This window comes from Lonchura striata, chromosome 18 (assembly GCF_050655825.1).
Source record: "Lonchura striata isolate lonStrDom1 chromosome 18, ASM5065582v1, whole genome shotgun sequence".
In the NCBI taxonomy this organism is placed as follows: domain Eukaryota; kingdom Metazoa; phylum Chordata; class Aves; order Passeriformes; family Estrildidae; genus Lonchura; species Lonchura striata.
This window is the reverse complement of record NC_140720.1, coordinates 2,480,935-2,501,440: the sequence shown is the minus strand read 5'-3', so window position 1 is coordinate 2,501,440 and position 20,506 is coordinate 2,480,935. Positions and strand designations below refer to the sequence as shown.

The 20,506-nt window shown below is 62.1% G+C and overlaps 1 protein-coding gene across 1 annotated transcript in view; it reads right to left on the bottom strand.

Moving 5' to 3' along the window:
- The window catches only part of SDK2 (sidekick cell adhesion molecule 2), a 47,411-nt gene extending 35,946 nt beyond the window's left edge, over positions 1–11,465 (bottom strand). The window contains exon 1 of the mRNA XM_021534176.4: positions 11,132–11,465. Within this exon, the coding sequence (XP_021389851.3) occupies positions 11,132–11,210 (79 nt within the window). The 5' untranslated portion in view covers positions 11,211–11,465. The remainder of the gene's footprint in view (positions 1–11,131) is intronic.
- Positions 11,466–20,506: the final 9,041 nt, after the last annotated feature.

Sequence of the window (20,506 nt, the reverse complement as noted above, 5' to 3'; positions counted from 1 at the left end):
TCCACAGCCACCCAACCTGTGACACTGGGTCACATCCCATATCCCACCCCTGCCTGTGACACTGGGTCACATCCCACAGCCACCCAACCTGTGACACTGGGTCACATCCCACAGCCACCCAACCTGTGACACTGGGTCACATCCCACAGCCACTCCAACCTGTGACACTGGGTCACATCCCACAGCCACTCCAACCTGTGACACTGAGTCACATCCCACCCCAGCCCTGCCTGTGACACTGGGTCACATCCCACAGCCACTCCAACCTGTGACACTGGGTCACATCCCATCCCACCCTTGTCTGTGGCACTGGGTCACATCCCACAGCCACTCCAACCTGTGACACTGGGTCACATCCCATCCCACCCTTATCTGTGGCACTGGGTCACATCCCATCCCACCCTTGTCTGTGGCACTGGGTCACATCCCATATCCCACCCCAATCTGTGACATTGGTCCCATCCCACCCCAGCCCTGCCTGTGAAATTGGTCACATCCCACAGACACCCCAGCCTGTGACACTGGGTCCCATCCCACCCCAGCCCTGCCTGTGACACTGGGTCCCATCCCACCCCAGCCCTGCCTGTGGCACTGTCAGTGAGACCTCCAGGTGACCCCGCAGCGCCTCGGGGAGCAGCACAGTGACCCCGAACCCCCGCGGGGCCCCAGCAGCCACCCAGGGTGGTAATCGCCGCTGGCAGCAGCCACCGCTCGGGGCTCTGGGTGACATCCCTGTGCCTAATCCAAGCTGAGCACTGCGGGGCACGGCCAGGGAGGCCACGGCCTCAGCACCCCCTCCAGCACTCAGCACTCCCCAAATCCTCCACACAGCCCAGTCCTGAGGCACAGGTGACACCAATGGGGACCACGGGGGTGCAGGAGCAGCCCCCAGCCATGCCCCCCAGCGCTGTCCCCTCCTGCTGCGGTCCCCAGCGTGGCACTGGTGTCACCTGCGAGCTGCACAGCAGCTCTGCCAGTGTCACACCTCATCCATCTCTGCTGGAGATCTGTCCTGGTCCCAGCGTGGGGGCAGGGGCTGCAGCAGGGGGACTACTGGAGCTGGCAGTGCTCAGGAAAAGCCAGGCAGAGACTGGGAGCCACCAGCCCAGGTGGCTCCGGCAGGTGGAACGTGGCCAGATCTGTCCTGGCAGGGGCAGGAAGAGCCCCCTGCACTCTGTGGCTCTGAATGGAGCTGGCAATGCCCACCCGGACCATGGCAGCCCCCAGGACAAACGGATGGATGGATGGATGGATGGATGGATGGATGGATGGATGGATGGATGATGGATGGATGGATGGACAGATGGATGGATGGATGGATGGATGGATGGATGGATGGATGGACAGATGGATGATGGATGGATGGATGGATGGATGGATGGATGGATGGATGGATGGATGGACGGACGGATGGATGGATGATGGATGGATGGATGGACGGATGGATGGATGGATGGATGGATGGATGGATGGATGGATGGACGGACAGACGGACGGACGGACGGATGGATGGATGGACGGAAGGACGGACAGACGGATGGACGGATTGATGGATGGATGGATGGATGGATGGATGGATGGATGGATGGATGGATGGACGGATGGATGGATGGATGATGGATGGATGGATGGATGGACGGATGGACGGACGGACGGATGGACGGATTGATGGATGATGGATGGATGGATGGATGGATGGATGGATGGATGGATGGACGGATGGATGGATGGACGGATGGATGTCCTCCTCCCTCCTTGCATCCCACCGGGCCAGGCCAGTGGGACACCCCAACCATGCTGCCATCTCCCCTTCCTCCTCCCACATCTGTCTCCAGGCCCATACTTATTTATTTATTTGTTAATTAACTGCTGTTTCCATAACAAACGCTCCAGCTTCTCCCAGCCTCCAACAGCCCTGGGGCTGGATTGTTAACTAGGATTTTAATTTGTTAATTAAAAGCACGATGGCTCCATAACAAGCTCCTCTTCCACAGCCGGGGCTCTTGGCAGGCTCAGGGGGCCATGGGCAGCCTCACCATGCCCGGGTGAGCCCCTCCAGGGATGGGGGGCGTGGGGAGGGGCTCCCCCAGGAAAAGGGGTGCTGGAAAAAGGCTCAGGATCTCCCTTCTCCCAGCAGCGGTGCTGGAGATGAAGCCACCTTCCCCTGCAGTCTCATCTCAGCAATCCCTTCCCCAACTCCTCAGCAGCTCCCAGCCCATGTCCCCGGCCATCAGAGGCCCCCAACCTGGTGAGAAATCCTCCTCTGCCCACTGCAGCAGAGCCAGGGCCGTGCCAGCATCATCCCCTCAGGCTTCCCATGGACCACAGCCCGGGACAGCCCTCAGTCCCCATCCCTGTGGCACTGGGGACACAGCCCGGTGCGCCCCGGTGACAATGTGGGTAAGGTAAGGCTCGAAATGCTCCCAGAGCCAACGGAGAAACATCAGCCCTGGCCGGGAAACAGGGATTTATTCAGCCCCAGGGCTGGGAACAGAGCAGGGCTGTGTGCCTGCCCATCCCTGCCGCTGGAAAAACCAACATTTCCCTCCCGGGAAACCCCAAACAGACACACACACACGCACACACACACACACACACACACAAACACACACACACACACACACGGCCGCGTTGTGCGTGTCCAGCCCCGAGCCCGGCGGCCACAAGAAGAGCTTTGTGCTCCGAGGTAGCGGGCAGCCCCCACGGACCCCGGAGCGTGATCCCAATCCCGGCCCCGGGACACGGAGCTCCAAACCCAAACGCGTGGAGCTGCCAGGAGCTGGAAGGGACCTGCAGCAGAGGTGGGACAAGGGACAGGAGCCCCCCACAGCCCAGGGCACATCCCTCGGGCTGCCCTGGTGAGGTGGCACGGACAGACATTGTCCTGCCGAGCCTGTCCCCGCGCAGGACAGCCCCGTCCCCAGCTGGGGATGTTTAACGAGCTCCGGGCTCTGGCCAAAACTCCTTCCCTAGCAAACGAGCTCCTTCCGACGGCAGAAATCCTCCGAAGCCCGCGATTACGCAGCTCCGCCGTATCTGGGTCACCGCCGTGAGTCACGGACACCCGGAGAGTGACTCAACGCTATTAGAGGGGCCGGATCCTGCGGCTGATTTTCCCGGGAGAGGCTCCAAAACACGGAGGAAGGGAAGGATCGATGGACATCACCTCCATGCCCCCCCAGCAGCCGGACTCTTCCCGGGCAGGAGAGGGGTCAAAGCGCATCCCCCGTCCTGCACTTCAGCCATTCCCGGCCCTTCCGGCCGAGCCCGGAGTTGTCCCACATGGATTTGGCAGGAACAGGCTCCACGCCCAGCTGCCAAGCGAGGTGGGGGTCCCAAGAGCCCTGTCCCCATGGGGCGTCCCCTGTCACCCACCCCACGGGGTGACACACAGTCCCGGGGTTGGGTTTGGCCCCGTGGAACGCGCTGAGTGGATCCTCGAGGAATTCCTGGAAGGACAGCGCAGCCCAGAGCTGTGGAAACGCCGGGGTCACAGGGTTGGGAAAGCAAAGCCACCACAGGCCGGCCCTGCGGGAGCCTCAGCAGCACCTGAGATGTCCCTGCTGCCAGGGACAGCCGTGTGCCACCTCCCCCGGCCCCGCAGGATGCCCAGCAGACGGACAGACAGACAGACACACAGCAGCCGCTTCCCAGACTCGCCCCGAGAATCCCAACGAGGCGGCGCTGCCCAACCCAAAAAAACGGCGGGGAAAGAAAAGCACAAGGAAGAAACCACAAGAAAAAAACCCGCTCAGCCCTTCCCAGGGCACTGACGCAATCGAGTCGCCAGCCCCGCGGGATGGAAAATGCTCTGCCAGCTCCCCCCTGCCCGTGCCAGGCGGGACGAAGGCGCGGGTGGCCGGAGTCCCCTCCCCGCGGCACGGCCCCGAGCCAGCGGCCCCGGGCACTCGCCCATTCAGTGGGGTGTTGCCCAGGCATCCTTTCCCCTAAGTATTAATTAGTCATTGCATTGCTCACTTGAAACAGAAATAGCTGTAGCATGACAGCGAGCATGAGTTTTCCTTGGAAAAGCTTTTTTTTTCCCAAAGCTTTTCCTTCCCAGACAGCCGTGCTCGCGGGGTGGGGGAAGAACAGGCAGCCTGGCATCCCCCCCCAGTCAGCCCTGAATTTCCAGGGCGGCGCGGCCAACTCTGGGCATCGCATTTATTCACACACTTGTGGCTCTCCCAGCCAGAGGGGCTTTTCCAGCCAACGCCGCGCCAGCGATTCCAGCCTGACGTGAAGCTTATGGGGAGAAGCCAAGCGAGTGAGACTCCCCCGGCGTCCCCGGGGAACGGCTCCGGCAGCTCCGTGCCCTGCTCCTGCACAGCCCCGCTGCCCGCCCTGCCAGCCAGGGAAACGGAGACAAGGAGGCGATGAAGGCACCCATCCTCTCCCTCCCGCCAGGGCCGGGTGCCGAGCGCTTCCAGGTGCTCAGCCGGAGGGGAGGGCTCTCCCAAAGGCAGCAGAGCTCGGGATGAAGCATCCCACCCTAATGAGTTGATTTTATTAGTTTGCGAATGCATTGAGAACTCATTATCAGAATAAACATCACTTCGCTCCACCGAGCACGGCGCCGCACGCCCCGGCAGCGCCGCAGCTGCGGCCGCGCGTGGCTCCCGCCCCGGGACACCCCGCGGGTCCCCGCCGTGCCCCGGCACCCACCGGGGGGGCCAGGCCAGAGGTGCCCACCCTGCCAAGCCCCTTCGTGCCGCGAGGTTCGCTTCTCCCTCCAGGTGCTCGCCGGGGTGGGACAGCTCCGAGCTCCTGCCACCCCAGCAGCTCACCTGGGAGCTGCTCGGCGCTGGAAGCAGCACCACGCCGCCCCGGGGTCTGCAGCACCCCCGAGAGTCTGGGCAGAGCCCGGTGCTGGGTGCGGGAGGGTCGGAAGTTCCCCCCGGGGACAGTCAGGGCAGGGGAGAGCGCCGAGCCGCTCTGGGCAGGGCTGTGCTGGGACTGGGGCACAGCGGGAACATTGTCCGGCTCGGCAGGACGCTCTCCCTTTGGAAGCAGCAGCTAATCCCATTTCATCCCCCGTCACGGCCATCAGCTGTTTTTCAGGCATGCAGGAGGCGGGGTGCTGAAACCAGAGCTATTGTGTCCGCCGGTCCCAGCCCCCTCCAGCCAGCCCGCCATCCATCCATCCATCCCTCTGTCCGTCCATCCATCCCTCCCAGCCCCACGCTGGGCCCGGAGCCGGCATCGTGTCTGCATCCCTCTTCATCCCCAACCAACCCTTCATGGACTGCCAGGAGCTGGGGATGTCAGATCATGCAGGACCCCTCACCTCCCTCCCAGCTCTGAGCCTGACCCCTGATAAGCCCAGGCAAGGAGGAAGAGGAGGAGGAGAGGAAGCACCGAGCGTCCCACCCTGCAGAGACCCGTGGGGGCAGCACCCACGGCACCCAGCGCTCAACTGCTCCCTGCAGGGGGACACTCCTGGAAGGAGCACAAATGTCCCCATAAAGGCCCAGCACTGCCCAGCCCGTGCCCCAGACTCCAGTCAGTGAGCTGGGATGTGCTGGGGGTGGCTCTGCAGGATGGGGACAGAGGGACAGGCGCCTCTGGCCATCCTGGGAAGAACTCTGTCCCCGCAGCAGGAACAGGGAGCACGTGTGTCCCCAGCCTCACTCTTGCCATAGGGAAATGCCCTCTGCACCCAGCAATTCCCAATTAAGGGGGTCCAAACCCAGCATATCCCTTCATCAAGCTGAAGGAGTCCCAACCCTGGGGGTCCACACCCTACAGCCGCCCCTGACAGCCAGAGTCCTCCCACATTGCGTGTCCCCATTCTGCACAAGGGCCACCACTCCAAGCTGTGGGCAGCAGGGCCCTGCCAGGCACCCCAACACCTCCCAGCTTTGTACACCCCAGAGTTCCAGAGAAACCCCTCCAGGACCCAGCGATCCTGCAGGAGAATCCCCATCCCGCTCCCTGCCCTGGCAGGACCCCGGTGCCGCCGGGCACGGAGCTGGGAGGGCTCAAGGTTACAGCCGAGGACTCGCAGGCTGTGGGCTCACCCAGCAGTGCAGAAAGCAATTAGCTACCAGGGCTAAAATTAGCTCAGCGCCTTCTTCTGCTAATGGTCAAACTCATCAAGGCTTCCCTGCACCCGGGGCTTCCGCACGGCCAGGGAGAGGCACGGGAGCCAAAGGAGCAGCTCTCGTGGGCCTGGGTCCCCTTCCCGCTGTACCCAGTGCCACCAGGCAGCAGGACACCAGCCAGCCCCCTTGTCCCCTTCCCACTGTCCCCACCAGCACTCCTGCCCCGTGCCTCAGTTTCCCCATGCTGCCCAGGCCGAAGGGAAGCTTCTGGAATGCTCAGGAGCTGCCACGTGTCAGGGAGGGTGGTGGGGACAGTGACGGCTGGCAGGGAGGGAGTGACTTCAGCACAGGGGACCCCAGCATTCCTGGAATGGCCACCATGCCATCCCTGTGGCCAGCCGGGATGCCCAGCTGCTGGCACACAGCAGCAGCTGATCCCAGCGCCCCCAGTCATGGAATGGGCTGGGTTGGAAGGGGCTTAAAGCTCTTCTTGTCCCACCCCTGCCACGGGCAGGGACACCTTCCACAGACCAGGTTCCTGCCAGCCCTGTCCAACCCAGCCTCGGTCCCCTTGCCCAGCCCATGGTGGTGACACTGATCCACACGGGAAGGTGACACCCCAGAGCATCTGCAGTGTCCCCAGGGATGGCCCCACTCGAGCCGAGAGCCCCCACGCCCCAAGTCTCCATTCCTGGGGGCCCCATCAGAGCAGAGAGACAAAGGGGGCCGGGGACCAGCTGCAGCCCGGGAATGTCCCCTGCCCTCGGCCCCCGTTCCCAGGGATCAGGTTTCCCAGTTCCCAGGCAACCCGAGCCCGGCATGGCTTTCCAGGCAGGCATTCCTGCACCCCCGGGGCTGGGGGCGAGGGGAGGGTGGGGCAGGGGCCACCAAGGGGGCCACGGCCTGCCCGGGGCACAGGCAGGTGAGGGGCTGCAAGGTGAGGCAGCACTGGGAGAGGGGTGCAGGACACACCCCCAGAGCTGGGAGTGGGGGTGGGAAATGCACCCCCAAGAGCTGGTCCCCAAACCCACGGAGGGTGCAGAGGGCAGCGCCCATGCCAGTGGCATCGCCAGCATGCCCAGGGTGGGAGGGATGCCAAGGGGGGTGGCAGGGATGCCAAGCGTGGCCAGCACAGCAGGGAGATGCTGCCAGCACATTCCTGCCTGCTGGCCGGGCAGAGCTAAAGGAACACGTCCTGAGGCTGGATCCACCCCAATGGATGGGGGGAACCCCAACTCAGAGCAGCAGCCGTGGGGATGAGAGTGGTCCCTGGCATCACCACCACACCTGAGTGATCCTGGCACCATGTCCTTTCCGGCAGCTCCATGGCACGCTCCACTGCACTGGCAGAGAAGCTGCCAGGACACCCCAGTGCCCCCCACCCTGAGCCAGCCCAGCTGCCCAGGGCTGCTGGATCTCCTCAGGGCTTCTGGATTCCCTGGGCTGCTTTGGAAGTCCAAGGCCCAGTGCCACGAGGCAGCGGTGGAGCCACCAGCCCTGGCAGAACCGCGGGCACGGCGGGGGCTCAGCTCGCCCTTCGTTAGCACAATCACATCACCACTGACAGCAGCATATTTCTCCCCGGCCGTTTCTCACCCAGCCACACGCCAGCCACTCGTTAATGAGCTTGGGGCAGTAACGAGGGCTCAGAGGGGAGGGCACCCTCCGCTCACCCACCCACCCACCCAGCGGGTTCTGCTCCCACATGGTGCTGCCCCACGGGGCCGTTTCACCCCAGGCCTGTGCTGCTGCTGCGACCAACACACCCCAACACCAAACCAGTTTGTGTAGGGCCTACAGTAATGTGAGCGTGGCCGGAGCTCGTCCCCAGGCAGGAACCAGCCACAGGCACAGGCTGGGGACAAGGACACGGCTCGTGGAGCGGCGGAGGCAGGGTCACACCTCCGCGCAGCGCCCGCCAGCCTCCCTCCTCCCGGTTTAATTATCAGCGTTTTCCCAGGTTCTCAAGCAGCCAAGCATCCGCCTGCTCCCTCCTTGCCGCTCTCCTCGAGCTCCTGCCTGTGCTCCTGCTGAGCGGAAATGCCACCGCAGCCCAGTCCCCGTCACTAAGGGACGAGCAGCACTTGACGTTGTCACTCACCCTGGTCCCCGGATGGCAGCGGGGCAGGAGCTGCTCAGCCACCGCCAGCTCCCCCTGCCCACCGGTGCCGGCAGCTGGAGGTGGGCACGAGCTCCCATTTCCATCCCGCTGGCAGCTCTCATCCTGCCTGCTCTCCTCCTCAGCTGGCACCCCAAACCTCTGGGGACCAGCGCAGTGACAGGCACAGTGACACAGCCTGCCTGGGACCGGACCGGATCCCCCTTCCTTACGGTGATCAGGTCATCAAAATTTCATCATCGCTGTGCCCAGGCACTAATGGCTTCCCAAGCAGCATCAAATTTTAATCTTCCCTTCCTCTCCCCTAAAAGCCACTCTCCTTCCTGAGCTGGTGCCTTGCACAAGGCCACCAGCGAATGTGGCAGTGCTGGCAGGGACAGGAGAGCCAGGGCCACCCCCTCCTGCCCTGATGCCAGAGGAACAGAGGAACCAGCAGCTCCCAGCACCAAAGTCCTGGCGTGAGCCTGGCACCAGCATCGCCCCCAGGAAGGGCAGGGGCTCGTCCTTGTCCCCCTCCTGCCCAGCCCCACAGGGCACAGTGCGTGCAGACGTGCCCGGGCTCCACGCACGGGGACAGAAGATGCTGGAACTCCCCTCCTGCCACCTCTAATAAGCCTCTTTGGTGGAAGCTGCCCGTGGCAGGCCCCTGCCCCAAATCCCGTCTGGAACCTTAAGCTGCCCAAATCCCTCCAGGGACTGGCCACAGGCTCCTCAATCCCATTATGGGTGCTGTGCCAGCACGGGGGGTCCGGGCTGTGCCCCCAGCACTGGATGTGGGGAAACTGCATCTTCTGGGTGTCAGAAAATCTACAGAGTGAGAGGGAGGGGGCTGGGGACCCCCAGCCTCCCCCAGCTCTTGGGGATCCCTTTCTTGCCTTGTTCATCAGGCAAAGGGGTGACGGAGGGGTGGGCTGCCCGTGCCCCCAGCCCTGGCACAGCCCTGGCACAGGTCGCACTGCGACAGCTCCCGCCCGGGCAGCGCTGCCGGCTGAGCCTTCCCCCAGCTCCGCATTGGGCTCCGGGTAATTAGCGCGAGGCCCCTAATCAATAAGTTATTTTTTGCCACGGGTAATTAATAATTACACAGCACAGACGGGCTGTAATTAAACTTCCATCCTCTCTCTCACGGGCAGCAAGGGGCCTTTTTTTACCAAGCACAGGTATGAAAGTGCCTCACCCCGTGCCCGGGCAGCCCCTGCGCCCCGGCCGGGGAGGTCTCACGCCGCCGCCTCCTCCTTTCCTTTCCGATTGATCCCATTTTGCTTGGCCGCCAGAATCAATAGCCCCGGCACAAAGCGCTGCTGTGTGCCCCACCGCAGTGGGACAAACCAGAGCCTGGAGCCCCGTGCCGGGCTGTTCCCAGCTCCGGCACCCCGCTCCTGTCCATCCCGGCGGGGTGCAGCGGAGAGCGCCAGCGCCCCACGGGCACCGCAGCCGCGAGGTGACCCTGCTGGCACGTCCCCAGTGCCACCCACGGCAGGGGAGGCGGGCACATGCCAGGCTTTGGGAATGATCCCTCCAGCACATCCAGCTCCCTGCTGGCCGCTGCCACGCCGGGGCCGGGCACCGAGCAATGTCACAGCGCCCGCGAGGACGCGACACGCAGAGAGCCAGAGCTGCAAAGCTCGGCTCCTGCGCCAGGAGAGCGGAGCAAAGCCCCTTCCCCACCCCTCCGGAGCGCCGGGGCACAGGCAGCCCCGCATCTTCCACCCCACAGCGAGACCCCGGAGCCCCACGGGTAAATAAATGGAAGGAGGCTGGGTCACCCCAGGAGCCCGTCCCGCAGGCAGGGAACAAACGGCTCGCAGGGGACCCGCCAGCCGGAGACGCCAGCCAGGAGAAGAGAAACTCGGCAAGGGAGTGAATCAATCAAAGAGACCTTCAGAGCTCCCCACACAGGGCCTGCCCGGATAATATACTGCCGCTTTAGATGTTATGTTCTGAACTTAATTACTGAGAAATTATAGCAGTGCTGGGGGAGGCTCAGGGGGAGCGGGAGCACGGGAGCGCTCAGGGACTTCTGGCTCCACTTGCTGCCACAAACAAGGGCAAGAAATGTCGTGGGTGAGGACCCCCGGCGCTGCGCTCAGCTGTGCCCCCCCATTTCCCGTCTGGATCTGCTCAGTCCAAGCGCAGGGACGGAGGCAGCCGCGCTGCAGCCCTGCCAGCCGGGAGCCTCCTCTCTGGGCCCGCAGGGACCCTGACGGCCAGGAAGGAGACCGCAGGGTCCTCCCGGCCCCTCTGAACCCCAGCTGCGCCCCGAAGGGCCACAAACTATTTTTATATCCCTGAGGGCTAGCGGAGCAGCTAAACGCAGCCTGTGCTGTGCCCGAGCCCAAAGGGTGAGGAGCAGAGAGGGGCTCACCCTGCTCGGCAGCACCCGGGGGTTGTTGGGGTGCAGTGGGAGCCCCAGGCACCCACAGAGGCTCGGGGGTGCAGACTCCCCCAGCCCCCTGCCAATTCGTACCAGCGGCTGGAAGCGGATAAGACCAAGATCAGGGTATGAGCTGCTCTCTGGGAATCCCCCAAACTCGCACCCCGGGTTTCGTGGTACAACGGGGGCACCCGCGGAGGGGGGGAATGAGCGACGCTTACCCCTCGTGCTTGCTCACTCTCCCGAAGGTGATCCAGCACAGGCTCTACCTCATGCTCAGAGCAACACGTTCCCCCATCCCCAGCCTGAGGGCAGTTATGGGGAAGGGGGAGGCAGAGCAGAGCCACGCTGCTCGTTCCCCTGAACCACCACGAACACCGCGCTGCACCCAGCACCGGCGGGCCCCGAGTCCTGGCTCCGTGGAGGCTTTGCGAATATCACGGATGCTGCTCTTCCCCCAGCAGGAGCTCCAGAGCCGCCTCGCTCCCATCCCCCGGCTGGCACACCGGTCTCCCAGCCCGGGGTAGCAATAGCCTTGGCTGACGGGTGCAGCCCGGGGTCCCCCCATCTCCGCCGCCCCCCGCATCCCCTTACCTTGGGCGCCGGCTCCCGGGGGGCCGGGCAGGGCGAGCACGGCGAAGCAGAGCAGCCCCCAGCTCCGGAGCGGGGCCATGGCTCTGCCGAGACAAGCTGGGGGGGTTGCGGAGGGAGAACTTCCCCGACTTTATAATCCGGGCGGCTCCGGCGCAGGGATCCCCGCAGCAGCGCTGCTCAGGGGGAGGCGAAAGCGCCGGGGTGAAGGGCTCCTCGTGGGGCTGGGGGCGGTCCGCAGGCAGCTCCCCACCATCGGCAGCTTCCCCAGGGACGTGCGGAGCCGGGACCACCAAATCCGGAGCGGAGCCGGCAGCCGAGCCCCTCCCCGAGCGCTGCGCCCGCGTCAGGGAAGGGGACGGGAAGCGCAGGGCGCCGCGCCCCCGGCCCCTCCTGCCCGCCCGGGCTCCATGGGGGCCGGGTCCCCGCCGCTCCGGGGCCGAGCGAAAAGTTTGGGGGCGGGGGGTGGCCCCTTCGCAGCGCTCAGCTCCTGCCTAGGGACATCCCCTCCTCGGCGGCTCCGGGCGACAGGGAGAGGGTTCGTCCCCAGCGGGGAACGGGGGAAAGTGCGGCAGTGCGGGCGGCGGCGCGGGGTCCCGCTCGGAGCCGCCGGCGGTGCGCGGCGGGCGGGCTGGCGGCGCCGCGCCGACCCCTTTGGGCGCTCCGGCCGCTGCTGCTCCTCCTTCGCTGCGCGGCGGCGGAGTGAGCGGCGGCGGCGGCGCTCGGCGGAGCCGGGGGCAGCACGAGCCGGGGAGGCGGGGAGACGGCGCGGCCCCGAGCGCTACCCAGCGGCCGCGGAGGGAGCGGGCGCGTCCCCGCCGGCCGCCCCCGGTTCGTGCGGAGCGGGAGGGTGCCCCGCGCTGCCGGTGCCCCCGCTATGGAAACGGCGGCTCCGGTCTGCAGCTCGACCCTAACCCACCCCGCGCTGCCCCAGTCCCTCCGACAGCACTCAGAGCATCAGCACTCGACCCCTGCGAAGGGGACGCAGCACATCCCTCAGGTAGCTCTAAGGCAGAACTCAATGACATAGGATTACCAGGGCAAACGTTTTAGGGTTCTCAAAAACAAAGCCCAAAAAACCCAACAAAACCTTTAACCCCAGAGATGACCCAGCAGCACCTCCCTGACACACCACCTCATCAGGCCTGATGCCTCAATTCCTCAAGCCCAGAGCTCCCAACAGGATCACACATCCTTCAAAGATGTCTGTGCTTTCTGCTAGCACAGTGCCTTGCATTAGGTGGGGGAAAGCAGCTCAGTCACGGCTGCTGCCGAGCATTAACACCCAAGGACCTGCACCATCTGCACAGGAGGAAATATCCATCCGGAATTCTGGATCAGCCTCCTGAGCACACACGGCACCTCTGAGCCAAGGGACCTGCAAGGATCAGGGTGAAACGAAAGCATGAGCAGATTAGCCTGGAGTCGGCCCCGGCAGCGCCGGGTCACACCGGGGCAGGGACAGAGGGAGCACTCTCCCACCGGCATTGAAACAACTGCGTGTGACAGTGCCCGGCCCCGGTGTGCATTTCCACTGCAATGTAAGACTCACGTGGAAATCCTGCACAGCCCTTGGGGGGACAAAGCCTGCGTGCACGTTGCATATTTGGAGAGCTACTGCCAAATTTCCCATCGACCTCTTGAAGAGAAACTGAACAATAACCCAGCTCTTGCCCACCCCGGCATTAATCAGCTCCGTGGCTGGCATTCGCAACCGAGCTGACGGGATCAATGTGCTGTGGGAGGCAGCAATCCTGGCTCACCCCTCAGGGAGGTGTTTCCCACTGCCGGCTGAGCAAGCAAAGGGAGAGGCTGCCCTGCCAGGGGCGAGCTCAGCCCCCATCGGGGGTTCAGACCGTTCCCCAGGCACCTCCACACACGCCACAGTCACAATAACACTCAGCACGCTCCCAGGCCCCTGCAGGATCGGGGCTTTGTTCCATGAAGAACAGGAATTCCTGTCTCCAGGGCCATAAATCCGGGTCTGACCCTGGTGCCTGCACTGATTTATGGTTATTACCATTAATCTTGCTGAGCAGTGAGTAGTTTATTACCCACTTGCACAGGTACCTGGTTCCCCACGGTCACCCAGACTGATAGAGTCTGGATCTCACATCAGTGCTCCCACCAGAGCACATCCCCCCCTCCCGGTCCTGCCCGCTCTGTGCCAGCTCTCCTCTGCCCAAACCCCTCCAAGCAGGAGCAAGTTCCAGCAGGCAGCACCACACCTGTCTCCAGGAACGTGTGGAAGAGCCCGGAGCTGCTGGCACATCCCAGGGATCAGAGAGGGCAGCGGTGGCCTCACATTGCCACCCACCAGTGTCCCTGAGGACATTCCAGGTGATGCCCGGGTGTCCTCTCCGTGCTGCTGGGTCACCCCTGCCCCACACAGGGCACTTCATCTCCCACGAGTTTTGACGCCCTCCTCCACCGACATTACTGAGAATCCCAACTTAACCTACAATTCGGGGCAGCACCGCTTGTAATTACACCAGGAATCGTGACAGCACACCCCTACAGACCCCCGTGAGCCACATCACAGGACTCCCGCCTGTCTCTAAAAGGGCGTTCTGAGCTCCTCTCTCCATCGCCGGCCCTGCACGGGGCTCTCCAGCCCGCACCGGCAGCTGCGCATCCCCGAGCTGCGGCCGGAGCCCGGCCGAGGCGGGGCGGGCCCCGCGGAGCCGCGGGCAGCAGGAGCCCGCCCGGGGCTATTTGCGGATGTGAACGCTGTTATTTTGCCTCCTGCTTGAAGAGGGCGCATCAAAGTCAAACCCAAAATACGGCGCTGGGCTTGAATTAAAAAACTCTTGTCTGAAACCAAGGCAAGCTCCAAAAAAAGATCAAGGCTTTGTTTGAAATGTAAAAAGTCTTTGCTGGGCTGTGTCAGGAGCTTTGGGGACCATCAGCACTATCCAAAGGCTACAGGACAACAGCCAAGAGTTTCGGCTGTCCTCAGCATCCCTCGTGTTTCTCAGAGGAGGCATCGACTCCCAGCAGCATCCCTGCTCCTGGAGCAGGGCAGCATCCACGCTCCCCGCGCCGGGGAAGGGCGGGGAAGTGCAAGGAGAGGTCGGAAGCGCTGCCGGCGAGTGAGAGACTCCAGGAGCTCGGTCCTTCTCGGCTATCAAAGGGGAGAGGAGATGGATGTAACCTCCGGCTGTCAGCACCGGCGCAGGAAGAGAAATCGGATCCGGGAGGCTCGGCAGCCTCACGGCCAGCAGGGTAACAAGCTCCCACAGGCAGCAGGAGAAGCCAGAAGGATCCAGAGCAGCAATAACGTGCACGTTTCTAACGGGGAGGATAACTCCGGCTGCAGCGAGGCTCCCTAACACCTTTTCAGTTTTGTAATTAAGATTGAAAGGGGCTTTTTTCTCCAGAAGCATCAGCTCTGCTGGAAGAGTCAATCCAGGGCAGCGCTGCAGGCCAGAGCAGCCTCTGCAATCATTTCACTGCTCTCCTCAAACCTGGGTTTAGGACAGGTCCCTTCTCCCCGGAGCTGCAGCTGGGGCTGAGTCACAGCCACCTCCTCGTTCCCTGGGCCCCGGGAGGCCACACGCAGGCAAACGCCCCATTTTTGGCAGGGCTGAAGCTGCCTCTCCTCGAAGGGCATCAAACAGGGCTCCACGCTGCCCTCGGGTGCTGTGCAAGGAGCCTCCAAACAGGCTCAGAACAGAAACATCTGAAATCTTTGATGAGTCAAAAAAATCCCGAGGATAGGAACAGCACCAGGAGCACGCCCTGCCCTCTCCTTCCTGCCAGGGCTGCTCCTCTTCCCTGCCCTGGGGCTGTCTCCCAGCATCAGCTCTTTGGGGCATCTCAGCCCAATTAAAATCTTCCTTCAAGGCCCTGCTGAGTGCTGAGGGGGCTCTGAGCTGGCAGAGAGCAGAGCAGCACCACCAGCACTGGGGGCAGGACTGCCACGGCTGAGCGGGGTCTGGCTCTCTCCTTGGAGAGCTCTGGGAACAAGTCACAAAGAGACAGAGACTCTGCAGGGAGACCTGGCCGTGGCTGCCACCCCTCTGCTCCACCTCGGCACCTCCACAAACCTCTGGAACGGGAGGTTAAGGGTCCCACACCTCCAGGGAGGCCATGGGGACCGTGGGAACCCACTGAGCCAAACCAGCGCTGCTTCCCCTTCGAACACGAGGGTTTGGCACATGCAGCACCACCACGGACTCCCAAACCCATCCCAGGGCTGGCATTGGGGGTCCTTCTCCTGCTCTGAAGCCCTCCAACGGAGCACCCCGAGACAGCTCCTCGCCTCTGGGGGTGGGGAGCACTAATCCTGCTGGCAGGGAGGCAGGCAGAGTGAGCCTTTGCTCCCTGAAAATCTTTCACCCTCCTGAGGAGCTCAGGGCAGCGTGGCAAGAGCTGCTCCCACCAGAGCAGGGGGGCTTCTTCCCCCATACCGAGCAGGATGTGGGGGTTCCCACCTGGATCCCCGTGTCAGAGGGGCTGAGGGGGGGCAAACACCATTCCTGCTGCTCCAGACCCTTCCTCAGCTCACACTGGTGAATCCTCCTCCAAAGCACCTTTGAGGCTGCAGGTACTGGGGAGAAGAAACATTTCTAATATTGGAACCATGGAACCAGAACCCCCCCCAGCCCCCAGTGCTCCTCCACTGCCCTGCAAAGCCAAATTTTCCTTTTCCTATGGGCTGGGAAGGGTCGAGAGAAGGCCCAGGATGAGCCATGGGAAAAGCTGTCTCCACTCAGCAGCAGGAGGGCAAAGGTGCAGCCCCCATTTCAGAGCTGACCCCACACCCCAGGACCACCAGCACAGAGACACCCACTCAGCAGCACCAGCCCCCACCAACAGCCCAGACCTCAGGGCTGAGTTTTTAAATCAGGAGATTAAAAATTTAAACTAAAGCCCTGGCTCGTTTTAACATGATTTCTTAACATTTAAAGGCCACCTCCGGAGCGTTCCTCGGGAACAGCAGCTGGGGACCAGCCAGGTTTGCTGGGGGCTGCATCCAAGACTCTCACTTACTCACAGCTTCCAGAAGCTGAGCTTTTCGAGGGGCTCACTGCTGACCTTCCCACAGCAGCCAGGGCCAGGCTGGGGGTGCCAGAGCCCCCCAGACCCACTCCCCTCAGCCAGAGTGCCTGTAGTGACCCCATCCCTGATTCCCATACACAAAGCTCAGAGAAGTGGGGTTTTTTTTAAATCCAGACTCAAAAAGACTTTGTGGGGGACACCTGATCAGGTTTTAGGAGACATCACGTGTGCTCTCACCCTCCCAGCACCCCTGACCTTGCCATCACCACCTGAAGCACCCCCACATCTGTGGGTGCCCACAGCAGCCCTGGGCACTTCTCATACCCCATAATTTGGAGTTCCTGCCAGCAGAACCCCTACAAAAGCAACAGAGCCCAAAACCCACCTTAACAGTGCCCAGTGGGCATCACTTGTGGCTCATCCCTCCTGGAAAGGGGAAGCTCCAGCATTTCATTGCCTGGCACAGGGTGGGCATCCCAGAGCAGCTGCACAGAGCCCACATCCCAACTCTGCTGGGCACTGAGGCAGGGGATTTAACCAGCTGCAGCTGGAATTCATTCAGGTGTGTTCAGGGAGGGGATTTAACCCAGCTGCAGCTGGAATTCGTTCAGGTGTGTTCAGGGAGGGGATTTAACCCAGCTGCAGCTGGAATTCATTCAGGTGTGTTCAGGGAGGGGATTTAACCCAGCTGCAGCTGGAATTCATTCAGGTGTGTTCAGGGAGGAGATTTAACCCAGCTGCAGCTGGAATTCGTTCAGGTGTGTTCAGGGAGGGGATTTAACCCAGCTGCAGCTGGAATTCGTTCAGGTGTGTTCAGGGAGGGGATTTAACCCAGCTGCAGCTGGAATTCATTCAGGTGTGTTCAGGGAGGAGATTTAACCCAGCTGCAGCTGGAGCCCCCTCAGGTGTGCTCACCCCACTACTTCCCAACTCCCTCCTGTGCTGCCGAGGGCAGGGGGGAGCCCCGTTCCTGAGAACAGGACAGGAGCCTGGCTGGGGACTCCAGCCCTGCCTGCAGGTGATAAATTATGAGTGGAAATCGGGGAAATAGTAAATAATATATTTTTAGACCTGCATAATGGATGACACCGAGCTCAGGCTGAGGTGAGAGATCCCTGCCTGGCAGGGGGGTGGGCACAAGTGAGGGCATGGTGAGGGGGACACGTGGTGCTGGTGGGTTCCCCAAGCCTGTCCCCCCATAAAAATCAGCCTTTCCTTTCCCCACTTGTGTTCCCACAAAGCCCCAGGGCCCTTTTAGGGAGATGTAATTACCAGCTCCTCAATCAATCCCGTCAGCAGCAGCCAAACCTCAAAGTGAATTATCCCATAATTGGGTTGGGACCGGGCTGGGGGCACCCGGGCGGGAGGGGAGGGGAGGGTCCCTGCCCAGCCCCTCCCTTGCCGAGCCCACCCATCCTGCTGCATTTGCTGCTCCAGCCAGCTCGGCTCTGCTCCCCCAGGGTGTTCCTGGGGTCCCCACACCCCGAGCATGGCCCTGTGTTACCTCAGGAGATGGATTCTGGCTGGCTCCCACCAGGGAATCCTGCTTCCAAGGGGGTCTGGGTGGGATTTGCTGCCTCTGGTCACCCCTGAGAGCTGTTGGCTCCTTAACCGTGGGTGCAGGACGAGGTTTGGGTGGGGGGTGGAGGGGCAGGTCTGAGCCCTGGCCCTGCTCTCCCAGCACATTCCTTCCCTCAGCAAACATCCCTATGGGATACAGGGGGAAAGACCCGACAGCTGCACGAATCCCCAGCACAGCCTCGCAGGCAGGGCTTGGGGGAACACACTGGTGCCTCAGTTTCCCTGGATAAGGGCCAACCTGGCTACGCCATGGTGAGATGGGGACAGAGATGACACAGAGCCCTTCCCAGCTGGTTGGTGCCGCCACCTTGCTGGGAGTGAGGCTGGGAAAGATCCATCTTGCTGCCCGCTGGATGAAACAGCTACATTTCAGATAATTCCAGATAGTAAATTTTTTGAGTCTCTATAAGCTAAAATCAATATTGGCACAACTGTGCGTCATTAAAAACTAAATGAACATGACAAAGCCAAACTGCTGCCTATTAAACAAATGAGTTTCTATCCACACAGGCACAGCGGGTCCTGAAATCCTTTATTCCAGGAGCAGAGCTTTTATCCGAGGGGTGGGAACAGGCGGGAGAGGGGGGCGGTGTGTGCCTGCCCTTCCCGGGACACCGGGACGTGCTGTACCGGGAGCTCAGCCTGCTCCGGGCTGCCCTCGGCTTCCCGAGCCCGGAGCGGGGCGGAGCGGCCCCGCGGGGAGTGGGGAAAGCCAGCGGGAGGTGACATCGGGCTGGGGACACTGGGACAAACCAGGGGGCTCTGGGCGGGGCGGGGTGTGGGAAGGGTGGTGGGATGGGAGAGGGAGGGTCGTGGAGTGATGGTGCTCCAGGGATGGTGTAGCGGTGCAGTGGTGACACAAAGGTGACACAACGGCAACAAAATGGTGACACAACCATAATGTCAGGCGATGCACCAGTGACACAACAGTGACACAACAACGACAACACAACAACAATGCCATGGCAGTGCAATGGTGACACAACAGCACTGCAATGGTGACACTATGGTGACACAATGGCACTGCAATGGTGACACAACAAAAATGTCATGGCAGTGCAACAGTGACACAACAGTGACACAATGGCACTGCAACAGTGACACAACAATGGCAACACAACCACAGTGTCATAGCAATGCAACGGTGACACTATGGTGACACAATGGCACTGCAATGGTGACATGGCAACAACGTCATAGCAATGCAATGGTGACACAACAGTGACACAACAAAGGCAACACAACAGTGCAACGGTGACACAATGGCACTGCAATGATGACACAACAGTGACACAACAATGGCAACATAAGCACAGTGTCATGGCAGTGCAATGGTGACACTATGGTGACACAGCGGTGCCACAATGGCACTGCAATGGTGACACTATGGTGACACAACGGCACTGCAATGGTGACACAACGGTGCCACAAAGCGCAGCACTGTGACAATGGCAGTGCCATGGTGATGCAAGAGCTGCCCCCCACGCCGAGCCCTGCCTGACCCCTGGCTGGAATTGTGGCAGGAACCTGCACCGAACCTTCCCAGCCCAAAGCGTGGAAGTCCTGGCTGTGCCCCCATCCGCTCCAGAGGCTGGGAGGACCAGGCTCTGCCTGTCACCCTCACTGCCACCATCACTCCATGCTGTCACAGGCACTGGGGACACTCTGCCAGCCGCCCACGGGCTGTCCCCGTGCTGCAGCTCCCGTGTCCTGATTGTGTCCGGGCTCTCCGCGCACAGCCGGAGGTTTCCGTGCGCTGGGGAGGGGGAAGGGGCCGGGGCTGCCGCCTCCCCCCGGCTCGCAGCGCAGCCGGCAGCCGGCAGCGCAGCCGGGAAGCGCCGGGAAAGGTCAGCGCGCTCAGCCGTGGCAAGGAGAGCGCTGGAGGGCGGCTGAGCCGCTCCCACCCGTGCCAAGGGCCCCGGGGTGCTGGGGAAGGGCTCCTCGCCCTCCGGGACACGCGGGGGCCGCTGGAGCCCCGCGGGCCGTGCCGAGCTCCGCGCCCACCGATGGCTCCTGGTGGCACTGGTGACCTGCTCCAGCCCCCTGCTGTGCCCTCCCTGGGGACATCCCCCCATCCTTCCCGCTCCTTCCCCCACCAGAACCCTCCTTTCACTGCTTTTCCTTCATTTAACATTCCAATTTCTTCTCCTTACTCCTCATCTTTTCCATTATGGTTCCCATTTCCTTTTTCAAAGCTTTCTGACATGGAAATATTTTATTTTTGGGAGCTCAGGGAAGGCCTTGCTTGGCACAGGTTCCCTGGACATCCTCTGCTCAGGCCAGTTTGGGGGACTGTGAGGAGGTGATCCATGTAGATTCCTTCCAGCTGGAAATATTCCACTCCTTTCTATCCAGAAGTGCTTCATTTCTGCAGTCTGCTTAGGATTTGGGGGATTAAAGGGAAAAAATGGGAGGTTGGGAGATTCTGATTAGGATTTGGGTGAGCAGAGCCTCCTGTCCCATTCTCTGGAGGACTCCAGAGGCTCACCAGGCTTTGGGGGTGATGAATTGTGGCCACACATGGAATTTTGGCTTCCTGGAGCCACCAGCTGCCCGTGGCACATGTGGCACCCGTGCAGGGTGATGGATTATCCCGCTGGGGACAGAGTGGAGCATCCCAGCTCCTGCCTTGGTGGCACTGAGGGCTGTCACTTGAAGACCGTCAGTGAAGTGTGAAGTTCACCTCTGCAACGAGGAAAAGTGACTGGGAATGGAAAACTGAGGCTTAGGAGGGATTTTCCCAAGGAAAATGTGCAGGATTCAGCCGTGGCCTCCAACCCCATCCTGCCTGAT